The 16,953-nt window shown below is 49.9% G+C and overlaps 1 protein-coding gene across 15 annotated transcripts; it reads right to left on the bottom strand.

Moving 5' to 3' along the window:
* Positions 1–770: 770 nt before the first annotated feature.
* SLC38A7 (solute carrier family 38 member 7) lies at positions 771–13,206 on the bottom strand. Of its 15 annotated transcripts, none has more exons than XR_012000040.1 (12): positions 13,138–13,204; positions 12,410–12,550; positions 10,480–10,890; positions 9,630–9,828; positions 9,258–9,402; positions 8,105–8,203; positions 7,420–7,477; positions 7,090–7,204; positions 5,627–5,811; positions 5,065–5,264; positions 4,173–4,227; positions 771–2,736 (listed from the first exon to the last, which is right to left on the bottom strand). XR_012000040.1 is itself a non-coding variant. In XM_026011860.2 (12 exons), the coding sequence occupies exons 3-12, from the start codon at positions 10,747–10,749 to the stop codon at positions 2,634–2,636; spliced, it is 1,392 nt and encodes a 463-aa protein (XP_025867645.1). In that variant the 5' UTR covers positions 10,750–10,890; positions 12,410–12,550; positions 13,138–13,206; the 3' UTR covers positions 771–2,633. The 15 variants fall into 15 exon arrangements, 12 of the variants coding, with proteins under 12 accessions (XP_025867645.1, XP_072606182.1, XP_072606180.1 ...); XR_012000042.1 differs by having other exon boundaries at positions 12,410–12,547; positions 13,138–13,187; XR_012000041.1 differs by having other exon boundaries at positions 12,877–13,155.
* Between the last annotated feature and the right edge of the window lie 3,747 nt (positions 13,207–16,953).

Below are 16,953 nucleotides of genomic sequence, written 5' to 3'. Positions count from 1 at the left end.
AAATATCAAGTGCCAAATTCCAAATTCCTCCCCACAGGGCTTTTGCACATGCAGCTTCCATGGTCTGTAAAGGTTTCCCTGTCTCTCTTCATTTAGTTTATCCCTACTCATCATCCAGGGGCCAGCTCAAATGTAACTTTCTCCAGGAAGCTTTCTCTCACTCCCCAGACAAACTTCAGGCCCCCAAATACCACATTCTGTATATTCTCTTCTTGGCACCTATCACAATTTGTAAGTGTGTACTTATGTGACCACTTGCTTAGCATTAGTCTTACACAGCAGTTTGAGAATGGAGCTGCATACAGCTGAGTATCCTGCAGCCCTGGAAAGTGCCTGGCTCCACAACCAGGACAACCAGGGCCTGCAAACACATGCCTCTGAAGGGATGAGGTGGTTGTTCAGGCAGGAGTCTGAAGCTCATCGCAGAATGTGAAGTCAGTGAGCCCTGCAGCATGGAGGCCAGTCTGAAGGCCTATGGTGTGGGGAAGATAGGAGGACTTGAAACAAGGCAGTGGCTGTGGGACAGGAGACCAGGGCAAACTGTCAGGTTGGCAGGTAAGGGCTGGTGGGATGTGCAAGAAAGAGGAGGCATCTAGAACCACTTGTATGCTCCCATCTTGGTGAAGGGAACATAGCAATACTCATGCCTGAGACAGGGATCAGAGTTGATAAGGCCAAAAGTCCCCACCCCAACCCCTACCCCCGCAGCCTATTTTCCTGCTGTCAGTGGCTTGGATTCTGTCCCCAGCACCAGACATAGGCCACACAGCTCAGCAGCACAGCCTCTTTTTATTAACCACCCTCTCTGGTATGAATGCTTACAAGTAGAAAAGAAACAGTAAAATACCCTGGAGGGGAGGGCAGAGCAGGGGGCTCCCGAGGTTAGGCCAAGTGGCCAGATTCCAGCTCCTTTTCCTGACTGGTCTGTTTTGTGTGATGACTCCCCTCACATCCTCCATCCCTCGGCTGAAATCCAACATTAGGAAGCTGTTCAGCCCTGCTGACTGGACCATCCTAAGCTTGGCAGGGATGGGCACTGGAAGGGCCTGATGCTGAGTACGGGCTAAGAGAACACAGCAGCACTGGTCTGGCCCCAGGGGCTGTGGTGGGTGGATCTGAGGAAAGGCAGGTCATCCAGTCTGAGAACTGAGCAAAAGTCTATCCGGCCACCAGCCAGCCAGCCAGCCTCTGCTTCTGCGATCTCACAGCCCTGAGTGGTGGGTTGCTGGGTGGGGGTCCTGCTCACCCCTGGAACAGAGGTTTTGAGCAGAAGGGGCCAAGGAAATGTTGGGAGTTCCAGGTGGAGGGAGCCTGATTCAATGCCTGGGATTAGTCAAAGTGAACAGCCAAAAAGGGAAAAGTGGGACTGCAGACCTAGAAAGAAATGTCCCTCTTCTCCCCACCTGGGACACAATCCATGTGTGACCTCAGTGTGATTGACAGACCGCTGAGGCCAAGCCTGGTGGACCTGTGGAGCTGAGAAAGCTGGCAAGAGAAGGTCTTGCATACCCCCTACCCTCAGTCTTATGTGAGCAGGAGAGCCTGCACCAGAAAAATGGAGTAGGGAGTGAAGAAACGACGGAGGGAGGGAACAGACAAGATCTGGACTGGAAGGGAAACTTCCAGACTGTCATGACTACACGAAAATGTTGCCCAGTCAGTGACAACTCAGCTGTTCTTCTCTGTGGGCTATCCTGCTAGGGTTGACAAGGAGAGGTGAGCAGAAGGCCGGCAGAAGAGAAGCAGTCACTGAAAGAGAAGTTATCAGAGAGGCTCACCTTGACACTGACCAGCCCAGCCTACATGGGTTTGAAAGGTTCTCAGGCTTATCACCCTCCCTGTGTCTCTGAAGCACAGGGCACATCTGGAATCTGAGAGAGCAAAGTAGACTTCCTGCCAAGGGAAAAGCTAACTGAGGAGTACTCACAGCACCGTGGTGGCACGGTATGGCCCCTGGCCTCTGCTTCAGACCGGGCTGGCACCGTTTGTAAACATTAGACTTGATGATGTCTGGGGATAGAAGAAGACAAGAATGCCTGGACTCTTAGGTTTGGGGAAAGAGGCCCCAGGCTGAGGTGGACAAGGCATGACTATCTACCTCTGTGCATCTGTATGACTTTTGTGCTACCTTTGGAAGCTGCCATCCCAGAGAAGCCACTACTGGCCAAGCGGCTGACAAACTGGAGCAGGCACTGAGTCTCAGAGTAATACGCACGGTTCCTGCTCAGGACAGGCTGCTCTGAGGAGGATGGTGGTGGCCCTTTGCCCACACTCTTTCTCCAAAGGAAAGTCAGGCTAGGTTCTCTTTTCTGAGGTGTTCTGACCCTCTTCACCCATGTTTTTCAGGCATGGAGAAGCTGAGAGCTGGCAGACAGGGAAGGTTCTTCTGTGATATGAGACCTCCTCCCTGCATCCTCACACTGCTGGGACCACAGAGCAGGAGGGGAGCTGGGTTTGAGCTGTCCAGAGGTAAGAGGCCTGATTTCACTCCAAAACTGTCCCTGGAAAAGGATGTCTAGATGTCATCCCATCAGGAAAAGGGAATGATGCTGGACTCAGAGTGGTCCCACAGCTCTGAGAGATGGGCTCCTGGGTTCAGTGGCAAAGGCCATGTGTTGCCTGGGAGGCAGCTGTTACGCCAAGAGATCCACAAAGATGGCATTGGTTGTGGTCTGGCCGAAGATGAAGGCTCCCAGGGTCACCAAGAGGATACCATAACTGACCAGCGCCCACCAGCTGTAGGGCAGAGGGAGAGAGGGACCTAGTCAGTCAACCTACAATTGACTTTGCAGACTTCTCTATATGTATATATATATATATATATATATTACTGTTTATATATATATATATATATATATATATATATATATATATATATATCAGTTAATTACTGTAATTACTTATCCCACTTCTTTACAATTAATTATTGTAATTATACCACTTCTCCTGTGGGTAGAGCACTTCCTACTTTTTTTTTTAAGCACTTCCTACTTCTGAGTGACTTTTCATATAAAGGTATGTGAGGCCAGGTATGTGATCCCTAGACCATGCGCCAGAAGACCAAGACCTAATGGGATTTATTGTCCTCGGTCATAGTAAGCCAAGGACAGAACCAGGATTAGAACATATGTCTTCTGATGGAAATAGGTTCAGGACAAAGCAGTTCACACAGAGTATGATCCACTTCATTTACAAAAGAAAGCAGACATCTGTAAATCTATGTATCAAGAACAGCAACAGGGAATTAAGAGGGTACAACAGGGCATCGAGATTAGGGTGACTTTTTAAATTTTTTTTTAGGGTGACTTTAATTTTCTTCCTCAGACTTGTATTATTAAGGTTTTCTATAATGAATATTACTAGCACAATTTTTTAAAAAGCTTGCAGCAACCTGTTTTCAACCTCTGTACTATTCAAGGAAATGTGGATATTAAAACAATGTCATGTTTTTCATCTATCAGACTAACAGTAATTTAAAAGCCTGTTCTATACAGTACTGGCAGGGATGTGGAGAGGTGAGCACTCTGCTGCTAGAACTCTGACTGGTACTGCCTTTCTGGAGGGAAATTTGAACCCATGTGCAAAGGTAAAAATGAGCATTTCCCATGATCCAGCAATTTCCTTCAAAGAATTGATCCTACCAAGATCCTCAAACCAGGTGTGCCAAGATGTACATGTCTAAGAATATTCATACATTCACCAAACAGAATGCTCTGCAGCCCTCAAAAAAGGGAAGAAGTGGACGGATCTTCTTGTGCTGACACAGAGTGATCTCCAAGACACATGGTTAAGTGAAAGAAAGCAAGTGGTAGAAAACTTTGGCCTGAAGCCATTCTTGGAAAAACCAAACTAGACACACAACCTCACATGCTTGTGTATACATAGGCCTAGTTTATGTACACAAAGCTCTCCCAGGAGAAAGGATACAGTGGGGAGTCGGCTGTGGGGGCAAGAAGGACTTCCACTCTTTTCTCTAAAGTTCTTTAGTAGCAATTTGAACAGTTGGAAGCAGCATGTGCCACTTGGTCTTTTAAAACTGTATTTAGAAAACTCTTAGGTTTTTTAAGTATACAAGTCTCTTGATCCTTCCCTGCTTTAAGCCTCCCTGCCCCTATTGGACCATCCCTTGTCCAGCACCTCCCTGACAGGACCATAGATGTGCCCGGCTTTACCTGGCTGGCTTTACTTCTTCCATCTCAGAGAGTTTGGCTTGAATGAGGCACAGTCCTGGAAGAGAGGAGGTGGCCCCAGAACTCAGGTGGGCTCCTTCACTCAGGCCCACCCACCCCCTTTACCAAGAGGTGGTGGCAATGAATGGACAAAGGCCTCTGTGTACTCGTCCAGATATTCCATCTCTGTCCTCAATCCACACACAGCTGGAGGCCTTGCATCTGCTCCTCCAGAAGAGGCCAGCATCTGACAGGCACTTCCTAGGCTGCACAGGAACCTCAGAGCTAACGGGGCAGCCATGGAAGATGATATAGCAGCAGCCCCCACCATACCCAGGGCCCTTCCAGTTACTTCTAAGAAGTGGTCCCCCTGGTCCAGGCAAAGTGGCAGCAGCTTTCAAGCTGGCCTCTTGGATAGGAATAAACTGGGTACAGGAGGAACTCGTGGCTGGGCACATGGGACCACTTCCTTGGAGATCTGGCGGCAGAATCGTGTCTGAAACACAGGTCTCCCGACTTCTGCACCAGACCCCATGGCCGTCTTGCCTATAATGGGCTGAACCAGCTCAACCCCTCACAGTCAGGCAGCAACAGGTATGTGCATGAAAGGTGATGAGTGCAGGCTGCACACCCAGACAGACCTGCATCAGAAAAGCTGTTACTCAATAGTTGAGTATGTTAACTTCCTCCCATCTCACCAGCAAAGTGGAGATAACACCTGTAGCTTCTTTTCAGGAGGGGCAGGGGTCAGCACAGAGCCTAAGTCGGGTGATTAATAAGCACTAGTGGTAGTTCTTCAGGCAGGAAAGCAAGGGAGGTACTGAGGCAAGCAAGGGAGATACAAAGCAAGGGAGAGCCTGGGGGCCAATGCTGTGGGGGTGCCGGGAGTGCCCACCTGGGAAGACAAAGATGAAGCAGGCAGCCAGGCCTCCAATGACCGAGATGACCTTGCCGATGTCAGGGATGAAGAGGGCCAGCAGCAGGGTGAGCAGGAACCAGACCAGCGTCTGCAGCACACGCCGCCGCTGCTCCCGCCCCACGTCCTCCTCCACCGGCATCCCCTGGTAGCGCAGCCATAAGCCTTCGACCACAGCCCTGCCCACAAAGACAGTGGATCAGAGGCCCCTACCTCCAGCTCACGGAGCCAGGCCTCTGAGTGGGTGGACTGGGGGTCTGGCCCTAAGCTCCCAAGCCTGTTTCCTGTTCTGTGAAGTGGGCCTGACAGCACTCTTCCGGTGGTTGCCACGGAGACTGGATGGGATGGTGGACGTGACACGCTCAGTGCCTGGCCTGGCCCCCTGGGAACTGACACTGATTCTCCTGAAAAGGAAGGGTCTGGGAACCCACAAGACTAGGTGTTCAGGAAAGGACTCACAGAAGATCAAAGGACCATGTCCAAAGGGCTTTTGTGAGCCCTGAGAAGAGGAAGCACCCTATGGGGTAAGGAGGGAGCTCACCGCCCGCAGAAGTGCAGGATGGGGTAGGAGGTGAGCACGCTGAGGATGATGAAGGCGCGGGCAACAGCCACGGCCATGTCCTCTGAGGGGTAGGACAGGAGCACATCGGGATCCACAGCAGCCCCAAAGGTCAGGAAGCCACAGATGCCTGAGGACAGGGACAAGAGGGCTGGGCAGGAGCAACCCTGGTAGGGGGAAGGGGGGCGGCCATTCACTCCTGGGTGGTGCACCAGATGGGGAGCGTCCTGGGGCAGCTCTGGAGGCTGGGACCCGAGGCCTCACAGCCCATCCGCATCACCACCTTTGTCATCTTGAGCTAGCCCAGCACGTTCTCGTTCCCGTTCCCCGTGTCAGAGTGTCAACACTCATATTGTTTGCCCAGCCCTTCACACCTCCATCCCCTCAGCGTTCAGGTCTCAGCCCAGACAGCCCTTCCTCAGAGAAGGTATCCACCCTGTGTGTCCACGATGCTCCTGACACTGGGCACTCACTCACATCACCCAGCTCTACTTTTCTCAGAGCACGCCTCTCTCTCTGCATTTTTTTTTTTTTTTAAACACTTGTTCACTGTGTCTCCCCAGCCAGAACACGAGCCCCAGAAGGACAGGGACTCCGCCTAGTTGCCTCTTTGGCTCCTGGCTTTGTCTTCAGAGGTAGGACAGTGCTGGCCCCATTACACCTGCGGAAGGTCTTCTGTCCTGCTCTGTCATCTAAATCATTCCCCGCATGGCGCCCACAGCCATTTTTTGCTGAGACATGCTCCTGCTTGAAACACTTCCTCTCTAGTTCCCCCAGTCCTCAGGCCCAATCGGACCTATCAGTCCCCTGTCTGGCCTTACTGCCTGCCACTTGCTCCCAACTCACTCCACTCCAGACCTTTCTGTCTCTGCCTCAGGGGCTTGGCATTTTCTGCCTGTCTGGAATGCTCTTCTCCTGGCCCTTCAGATTCTGGCTCTTTCTCACCACTGGGGCCTCCCCAGATGTCACCCCTTCAGAGAGGAGCCTTCTGTGAACCACTTCTTTCCTGCGAACCATGGCAGCTGTCACCACTTTTCTAGTCCCACTCACATCTCCCCTGTTTGACTGTCATGGTGGCACTCACCACTGCCTGGAATGCTTTACTGATCCCTGATTTACTCTTGTAAGACTCTCTTTAGCTAGATTGTCAATTCCATGAGAGCAGAACCATGTCTGTCAATCTTCGCGGCATCCTCCATGCTGGGAATAGTTCCTGGCACTTACTAGGCACTGACTGAAGCTGCTGAGTGAATGGATGAATATGTCTCTCTCATTTGGGCCCACAGAGGAGGCCCAAGGCAGCCCAGGGTCAAGCCAATGCCTATGGAAGTGTCTGATATGCTGGGAGTGCAGGGTTGTCCCCAGAAGAGCTGGGCCAGGGGACTTGGAGCCAAGGAGGGAAACCAGGAGCATTCCAAGCCCAGCCCTCAGAGGGGAGCACTCACCTGTGCCCATGTAGACAGCGAGGGCTATGACCATGGCGGCTGTCACCACTCCACCCCAGGTCTTCACCTTGGGCCGCTGCATGCTGTTAAAGACGGGCACACTGCTCACATGGCACTGTTAGGGTGAAGGTCACGGTTATGGGGTGAAGTGACCCCTTCCTCAGTTTCCAGAGGGAGGTACTTTGGGGACAAAGGCCACGGGGAAAAGGGACATGTCCCAGGGCCCTGACTCTTTCTTCCCAGGATGTCCCCATCCTCTCTGTAAGGTGGATTCCAGCCCAGGGAGGGGGGAGTGAGCTAAGAGGACGACAGGAAACTTGCAACTGGCACCTGAAATCCGAAGCAGATGGTGGGCATAGCATTGAATACGGCTACCCAGGAAGCTGGCCTGTGGACAAACACATAAGAATCTGCTGCCTGTGAACCCCCCAGAGCCACCAACCCATGGCTCATTCCCGTATTCTTCACTCAGCCCACCATGCCCACTCCCCAACCACTATTCCACATGTTCAACCCCCCTAAGTCTGGAAACAGGGAGAGGGAGCATCTCCATTTCACAGGTCATTAAACTGAAGCTCTGGAAGACCCTCCTGGGACCAAAATCTGGAATTTCTGGATCCTGCACTGGGGCTTTTGCTTCCCTTTCTCTTCAAAAACAGGATTTTTTTTTTTTTTACATGACAAAACAGATTTATACTGTATAGAAGATAGAGAAATTACAGATAAGCACAAGTTGCAAAAATGTCCAAGTTCACCATGGTAGGCTCTATAAGCAGGGGCCTAGTCTCATGATAGCTCATCTTTTGGATATTGGTGGCAAAGTCTCCCTGGGTCTGGTTCTCACTCTCCCCTCCAATGAAAAGAGATAAGGACCTCTTGCCTCCTTCCTACAATGACCAATGGGTCAAGCTCTGGTGAGCTAACAAGGCCTGAGAAGAGCACTTGTGTGGCCTTTTGATGGTGGCCAGCACCTCCACGGGCCCAAGTGGTGGGTTCCCCAGGGGTTCTTACCCACCTAGTCAGGATGTCCCCTGGGGTCATCTCTTTATCTGGCCAGATATATTTGATGATAATGATGGCAGTGACGTACCAGGTGCCCACGACGCTCAAGAAGCTGCCAGAAAGAATGGATTGAGCTTCCTCTTCTCCAGTGCCAGATGTTCTCTGACTCCACCCCAGGAGTATCCACCCTCAGCTCTAGTGACCACAGTGTCAGAATGAATTGGGTGACTATTCCAAACAACAATTATTTATTATTTATTTATTTATTTGTTTATTTATTTATTTATTTATTCCCAAACAACGATTTAAAAAAATGCACAAGAAATAGGTTTTAGAGGGGTGCCTGGCTGGCTCAGTCAGAAGAGCATGTGACTCTTGATCCTGGGGTCATGAGTTTGAGCCCCATGCTGTATGTTGAAATAAATAAACTTAAAAAAAGAAATAAGTTTTAGAGAAACTGGTCACAGCTTGGAAGGAGCTAAGACCTAAAGAGGGGAAGAGACTAACATTTCAGACCATTAGGAAATGCACTAGTTCAGCTCCATAGCTCAGACGTCTGGGCTTCAAAGCACATCTGTTACTTTGATTAGTGCAGCCCACACTTGGTAACAGCTGCAAGCAGGGCTCTTGAGAACCAGGAGCCATTGGAGGTAAAAGAGTTGAAGATTCAAATACTGGAATGTCAACATTAAAGGGGACCTTAGGAGACAGCTGAGTATGACCCTGTCAATTATGGATCACAGGAAACAGCTCAGAATTACACAGCTTTTCTGACTCTGAGCCAGGAAGCCAGTCCTTTCCCTTCATACCAAGCTGCATGGAGCATGCGGCCAGGCTCAACAATTCCAAATGATCAAATATCCCACTCTCCCTGGGAAAACCACAGCCCTGGCCAGGAAACTGCTCTCACACTCCTGATTATCATCTGTCCTTCCTTTGACAAGGACATCTGGAGCTGAGTCTTTCACTGATGCAAAAGGCCACTGTCTTGCTTGTTGCTGACACAAAAGTAAATCTTAGGCTGGAAGCCTCACAAGCCCTGGTCTACCCTGCCTTGCCCACTCTTGCTGCCCCCGAAGAAGAGGACTTCTCCAGTAGCGCCTGAGTCTCTAGCTGCCTGTGATTAGAGCTTCCATCCGGCCCAGGTTGTGGTGGGGTCTCCGAACCTGGCATATTTCTGGAAGCCAATCTCTCTGGGAATGGAAAGGGGCAGGATGAAGAGGACGGCAGTGAGGCTGATGGTGAACTTTCGGTCTGTGTACCAGGGGCTGCTGCCGCCCCCCTCCGGCTCCTTTGCCATCACAGCTATAACTGCACAGGGAAGAAAGAGGGAACATCACTCCAGGCTCCTATAGGCTGTGACCCTCCTGCTCTGGTGAGCCTCAGGGCCTCCATCAATCTAATGGGCTCAGCAGCCAGGAGGCAGGATTTATAGAAGAATGCTAGATCCAGGCTAGGCCTTGGGCAGCTGTTCATGCCCATTCCCTCCCCCCAGGGATCCCCAGGGTCAAGGGGGAGGTATTAATGGGGAGCCTCACTCTTGTCTTGTTGGTCCCCAATGATGATGAGGAAGGCGATGCAGGTGCCGAAGGTGTAGATAGCAATGGTCACCTCACAAAGTACTCCTGTCAGCTTGCCACACACGGCCCATACCACCTCCTGGTAGGTCCTCTCATTGCTGGCCTGGGAGCAGTAGGCCAGGATGACAAGACCGCTGATGATGAAGACCAGCATGCCCTGCAGGCAACACAGAGCCAGAGAGTGTGGGAAAGGCCTGGCTGCAAAGGGCAGCTGGGTCTTGTTCAGTATTTACCAGGCCAATGCCCAAAGCCAGTTTGGTAAAGGAGTCGCATCCTGTAGGCAACTGTACCAGATTGCTGGATGCTGCCGAGTTGAGGTTTTCTTTCAAAACAGAAGTTTTGTAGAAAATTTCGAACACACACAAGATTTGACAGAATTGTATCATGAACTCCCATGCACCCATCACTCAGCTTCAAAAATAATCAATTCATGGCCTATCTTGTTTCTGCTATTTCCCCTCCCACTCTGGATTATGGGAAGGAAATACAGGCTATTGAATTATTTCACCAGTAAATATTTTAGCATGTAGTTCTAACACATAAGGGACCACTTTCTAGATGTAAACTACAAAATTAATTATGTAGTTGGTGTCTAAACTTCTCTGATTGCTGGGAGGCCTTCTGAAGCCTCATGTGGGCTCAGAGGAAAGAACACTGGAATAGATTGGTAATGTCTGCCAAGTATGAGGGTGGGGAGAGTGGTCACCTGTGCCACTGACCATCTTGGATGCAGCACCTCCCTTCTGAGGTACAGAGCCCTGGCCTAGCACCTGACCTGCATTTCCACCCTAAGGGCCAGCATACTCACCATCTGCAGCGTGACACCAGCTGCCACACCCCCTGCAGAGCTGAAGGCCGCGGGGAAGTTGAGCAGCCCTGCACCTAAGCAGGCATTGACGACGATAAAGATGGCCCCCACTGTGGAAGTGGTGCCTCTACTCAGGCCCTCAGGAGAGGCCTCCCCTTCGCTCTTGGGGGCTGTGTCCACACAGGGACTCTGCAGCAGACGGGCCCGCTCCCCAGAGTCCGTGCTCGAGCCCCACTCGCCAAGGTCACTGTTGATGCTGACCTGGGCCATGGCCCTGGGAGCCCTCTTCTCGCAGGGTCTGTGGATTTGGCCTCACAACCACATCTCCTGGGTAGCTGAGGGAACGCCTCCAGCACCAGCCTGTTTGGGACTATTATCCTAGGAGGCCTGTGAGCTCCAGCTCTTTTCAACCTAGATGGGAGACAGGTACTACCGTTATCCTGAGATGGGCACAGAAAGCTGAAACAACATTCCCAAGGTCAGATGGCTGAGAATCAAACCCAGGTGTCCCTCTGTGCAGAACACTGCAGTGGGTACCACAGTGAAGGGTGGCAGAGACAGAAATACATCCTCTGCAAATCCTGCTTGCTTCAGGCTTACAGACCCATAGGGTCAATAAGACATAAACATTAAAGAGAGGGGTACTAACACTATAGCACTACAGAGAAGCAGGAGTATCGTAGACATATCTTATCTCATTCAGTCCTTACCACAGTGGTCCTTCTTCTTTCCTTTTTAAAAACATCTTATTTATTTATTCATGAGTTACATGGAGAGGGACAAAGACATAGGCAGAGGGAGAAGCAGGCTTCCCGGGGAGCCCAATGTGGGACTTGATCCCAGCATCATGCCCTGAGCCAAAGACAGACACTCAATCACTGAGGCACCCAGGTGTCCCATACCACAGTGGTCCTAAGGTTCATTGAGATTGTATAGCTGACCTAGGGTCACATATTAGCAAGAGGAAGAGCAGGATTTGGATCTAAATTTATCTGGCTTCCCAGCCTGTTTCCACTTCACAAGGTTGCACAAGAGCAGCCCTCAGCTAGAACTGTAGGTATGTTTAAAAAAGATTTTATTAATTTATTCATGAGAGAGAGAAAGAGAGAGAGAGAGAGAGAGACATAGACATATATATAGAGAGGGGCAGAGACACAGGCAGAGGGAGAAGCAGGCTCCCTGCAGGGAGCCCGATACGGGACTCGATCCCAGGACCCCGGGACCATGACCTGAGCCTAAGGCAGAAGCTCAACCACTGAGCCACCTACGCGTCCCAACTGTGGTTATTTCAGTGAATTACAGTCCAACATACCTCTTTCTGGTCCAGACTCTAAAATCTGCATAGCTATCGAAGTCCTTCAAAATTCAAGGCTAATTCTCACTCTTCTCTTGCAACACTGATCTAACCACCGCCCATCAGAGAGACATCCCTTTGATGCCCTCAATACATTTAGAATGGCTAATGAGAAGCTTAGGTAAGTAGTCAGATGCTTCCTATTTCTCCTTCTGGTGATGGCTGAACAAAGGTAGGAATCGTACACTCATGAGAGGGAAAGGAAGAGTGGGGGTGCTCTCAGACAATTGTCACCAAGGATGCAACCAGGGGACCCAGTTCCAGAGGAAATACCTCTCTGCTGCCTCCAAGTCCAGAAATATCAGTCTGATGCCACAGGGCTTCCTCTTATGCAACCTGTTACCCAACCAGTAACTCAGCCAAAAAAATCAAAGCTGTGAGTAGTGGAGGTAGAGATTTGGGCTCCCAGCTTTCCAGCTGGCTCCAAGGAGAGCCATGCAAAGTCAGCACTCCCAGAGCTGTGAGACCTCCGCTTTCACCCGGCTTACATCTCAGACACAGAAGTCTCAGCACTGGTCCAAGAGCTCTCAGCTCTTCTTCCTCAAAACATCCTCAGCTCCACAACCCCCAGCTTACCTGCTATTTCCACCTGATGGCCTACGGTGGAGGGTGTGTTGCTCCTTACAGGTCTTTCTCCCCAAAGATCTGGGATCTGATTTTCCTCACTTCCCTCTATGGCACCAATTTCTTCTTTCTCAAAACTTCACCTAAAACCTGCTGTCAGCAGAAGGAAGAGTTTGAGCTGTTTCTGTGCTGGTCAGTAGAGGGAAGGGAACCGAGCAGCTCTGACGCTAACTCACAGAATAGGAGCACCAGATAGGTCAGGGGAACAGGCCCAGGGAAGAAAAAGGGCTAGACTAATGTCACAGCAGGTAGTTGGCAGAACCAGAACTAGAGGCCTGATGTGCACAGGCTCAGGCCAGAGCTGTAACCACTGCCGTGGGCCCCCGGAGATTCCAATCGGAGGGGGTTCCCTGTACAGCCAGGGCTGGATCCCAGAAATACGCAGGGTGGGCTGCATAGGGAGGTGGGTCAGGGCGTACCCGGAGGGTAGGATGCCCAGGCCCGAAGCAAGGCGACGGGGCTGCGGTGAGGTAAGCTAGGAAGGCGCTCTGGGACGCGATCCGGGCCTAGCACTAGGCGGAGTCAGTCGGTCGGGGCTGCGGCGGGGCCAAGCTGGCCGAGGGCGGGCGGGGGGCCGAGGACGCCTGGCTTCGGAGCGCTGCAGGGAGTGGCAGGACTCTACCGCAGCGGGGACCCCAAGACTGAACGCTTCCACCCTCCACAGTCCTCCCGCCACCTACCTACAGCGCTTCACACCCGAGCCGGCGGCAGGGACACGTGAGCAGCGGTCACATGACCGCCGGGACTGCGGCGGCCGCGGGAGACGCCGGGAGTTGTAGTCTTCTGCGGCTTTAGTCTTGGACGGCACCAGCTCCCGCAATCCTCAACCCCACAGCATTGACCTGAGCCCCTCTCCGCGCCCAGATCACTATACTTATACTGTTAGTTTTAATCCTGGTATCTTGGTCAAGCCACACACTTCACTTTCCTCCTAGGAAGAGCATTAGGAGCTTTGGTGTCTTAGCAGTCTCACGAAGTGGGCAAACCTATTTGGCCTCCTTAATCCTTGTCCGTCTCCCTCCTTGCCTTCAGGCTCGCAACCAGAGACCCTGTAGTTTCTTTCACTGAGGACAGGGAAGGACCTTCTGTGCTGTGTGTTCTCTACTATGCGAAGACTGGTCTGAGTGTTGCCCAGGGCCTAGATTCTAAGTTTCTGAGGCATCTAGTTACTCATGTAAATAAATAGTTGCATGAAGGAATGGGTGTCCAGAGCCCTGGCTTCTGTTCTTGGCTCTGTGACACTTGCAAGTTGTCACAAAATATTTCCAATGTACTAGGTCTGTGTTATATGAGAAGATGCTCTCCACTATACCTACCTATCCATGTGTCAAAGGTCCTCACTAATGAGGGAACACAGGGAATGTCATAGAAACCCATCTTTTTTTTTTTTTTTTAAAGATTTTATTTATTTATTCATGAGAGACACGGAGACAGAGAGAGAAGCAGGCTCCATGCAGGGAGCCTGACGTGGGACTCGATCCCAGGTCTCCAGGATCACACCCCCGGCTGAAAGCGGTGTTAAATCGCTAAGCCCCATCTTTTAACTGAAATTTTTATTGAGATCACTGTAGATTCATATGCAGTTATAAGAAATAATACAAGAGCTCCTATGTACTTGAGGGAGAAACAGGCTCCCCTCAGGGAGCCAAAGTGGAACTCAGTCCTGAATTTGACCAATGCCCAAAGGCAGACGCTCAACCACTGAGCCTTCCAGGCATCCCGCTCCTGTGTTACTGTTTCCCTCAGTGGTGACATTTTGCAAAACTACAGTACAACAGCCAGGATATTGACATTGACACAATCCACCAATCATATTCAGATTTCCTCTTGTTTAGGTATTTCGTTCTATACAGTTTTTTTTTAAGATTTTATTTATTTATGTATTCATGAGAGAGAGAGAGAGAGAGAGAGAGAGAGAGAGAGAGAGAGAGGGAGAGAGGCAGAGACACAGGCAGAGGGAGAAGCAGGCTCCATGCAGGGAGCCCGACGTGGGACTTGATTCAGGTCTCCAGGATCACACCCTGGGCTGAAGGCGGCACTAAACCGCTGGGCCACTAGGGTGCCCCTCGTTCTATAGTTTAAGCACATGTGTAGGGTTTATATACATCTGCACCACCTTCAAGATACTGAAAGTTTCCCTCGCCATAAGGCTCCCTCCTGTTGCTTTATAACCATACTCATCTTCTCCAGCAAGGCCACCCCTTCCATAACGCCAGCAACCACTAATCTGTTCTCTATTTCTAAACATTTGTTGTTTCAAAAATGTTATGTAAGAGGCTCAGTTGGTTAAGAATCTGTCTTTGGCTCAGGTCATAATCCCGGGGTCTTGGGATTGAGTCCTGCATTGGACTTCCTACTCCGCAGGATGTCTGCTTCTCCCTCTCCTTCTGCCCCTCTCCCCTCTGCTCCTGCTCTCTCTCTCAAGTAAATAAATAAAAACAAAAACAAAAAAAGTTATATAAATGGAATCTAACAGTCTGTAGTCAGGATTGGCTTTCTGTACTCGGCAGAATTCCCCAGAGACATGTCCAAATTGTTGTGTATTAACATGTATTTTATTATGTAGTAGTATTCCATGGTAGGTATATACCAGTCTGTGTAATCACTTGTTGAACGATATATGAGCTATTAGCAAGTTTTTTAAACATAAGTAACTTTATTGAGCTTTATGTATTTTATCATAAAATGAGAGAGAGAGAGAGAGAGAGAGACGGGGAGAGGGGGAAAGGGAGAGGGAGAGAAGCAGATTCCCTACTGAGTGTGGAGCCCGATGTGGGGCTCAATCATGACCTGAGCTGAAATCAAAGGTTGGACACTTGGCACGCCTGAGTGGCACAATGGTTGAGCATCTGCCTTTGGCTCAGGGCATGATTCCCTGGTCTGGGGAATGAGTCCTGCATCAGGCTCCCTGTTGGGAGCCTGCTTATTCCTCTGCCCATGTCTCTGCCTCTCTCTGTGTGTCTCTCATGAATAAATAAAATCTTTTAAAAAAGAGAGAGGCAGAGACACAGGCAGAGGGAGAAACAGGCTCCATGCAGGGAGCCCGACATGGGACTCGATCCCGTGTCTCCAGGATCACACCCTGGGCTGAAGGTAGCACTAAACCACTGAGCCACTGGGGCTGCCCTAATCTCAACATTTTTAATAAGACTGTCATTTTTAAAAAGTGGGTCTTTCAGGTTGCTAGATATAAATTTATCTATTTAAAAATAAACTAGTAATTTCTTAAAAAAAACAATTCCCAAGCCTAGAAGGAAAAAAGTTAAAAATTTTTTTCAAGGAGGATGAATAAGCTGGGCTTTGGTTGTTTAAATGCAAGCCTGAAGCAGTCTAGGTCTACTAGTGCCCAATGGCTGTCCATGGAGCAGCTATATATGAACCACCTAGAAAGTTTTATTTTAAAAAACAGATTCCCAAGCCTTATTTCAGACATACTGAGTCCACATGCCCAAAGGTAAGAACAGGGAACCAGTATTTAAAAAATCAATCCAGATTTGGGAACTATTATACTTTAAATTAGAACAAAGGCATGACTATTCTGAACCACCTCCTCCATCATGTGCAAGAATGTTAACATCTTAGAGCCCAAGAAACATGGAAGGGGTAAAACAAACAGTCTGAACAGTGGGGAGAAGCATCAGGTTCACACCTATCAGGTCTGTTTTCAGTGAGGATTGGGACTTAGTCCAGGGCAAGCTGGTAATACATGCGTTTAAAAATAACAAGTCAGCAGGGTGGCTAAGTTCCTTTTTGGTTGAAGTCTTGGCAGCCAACTTTCAACCTACTGGCCCCAGACAAGGAGACTTAAAGCAGTTTCTCCCAACCTAGTCAGTCCTTTTATGGACTACTGCTTTTCTTTTTAAGATATTTCCAAAGACACCCAGTGATCCAGTCTGTCTACTTCCTTTTACCACCTTGGTATTTCCATTAGCAATAGGAACATCCCCGCCCCTACCCTGTGCACTGTGTCCCTCAGGGAGGGAGGAGAAACAAGAGCTCACTTTCCCCTCCCCCTCCAACTGTCACAACACCACAGATGGGGGATGGGCTCTGGGCCTGGCTCCTGTTCCACTGTGTGTCTGGCCAGGAGCCGTCCCATCTTGAATGGTTCCTAGCACTCAGCAGAAGGGGACAGAATAACCTTGGGCAGGACTGATGCTAAGCAGATGCCACTGCTAAATGCTGACAGAGCACATGACTTCATGCAAAAGGCTTCACACTGGCAAACTACTGTTTGCATCTTTCTGGTAAACCATTTTAAAACAACTGAATTAGTTGTTAACTTTTAAGCATCAGTCCTTGAAAAACCAGGACTTCCATTTTATTTAAAGACCTTAAGACCTGCAGTCCTGAACGTTTTCTTTCAGTGCTGTCACTTCCCTACTGCCCTGCAACACCAAGGGATGAAGGCTATGCACCAGGCATGATCTCCTATCTATTTCACATCACTTTCTATTTTACATTCATACATTCACTGTTTGCTTGTATTACCTACT

This window comes from Vulpes vulpes, chromosome 2 (genome assembly GCF_048418805.1).
Source record: "Vulpes vulpes isolate BD-2025 chromosome 2, VulVul3, whole genome shotgun sequence".
In the NCBI taxonomy this organism is placed as follows: Eukaryota; Metazoa; Chordata; class Mammalia; order Carnivora; family Canidae; genus Vulpes; species Vulpes vulpes.
Note: the sequence above shows the minus strand (reverse complement) of the source record. Positions and strands in the feature narration are given on the sequence as shown.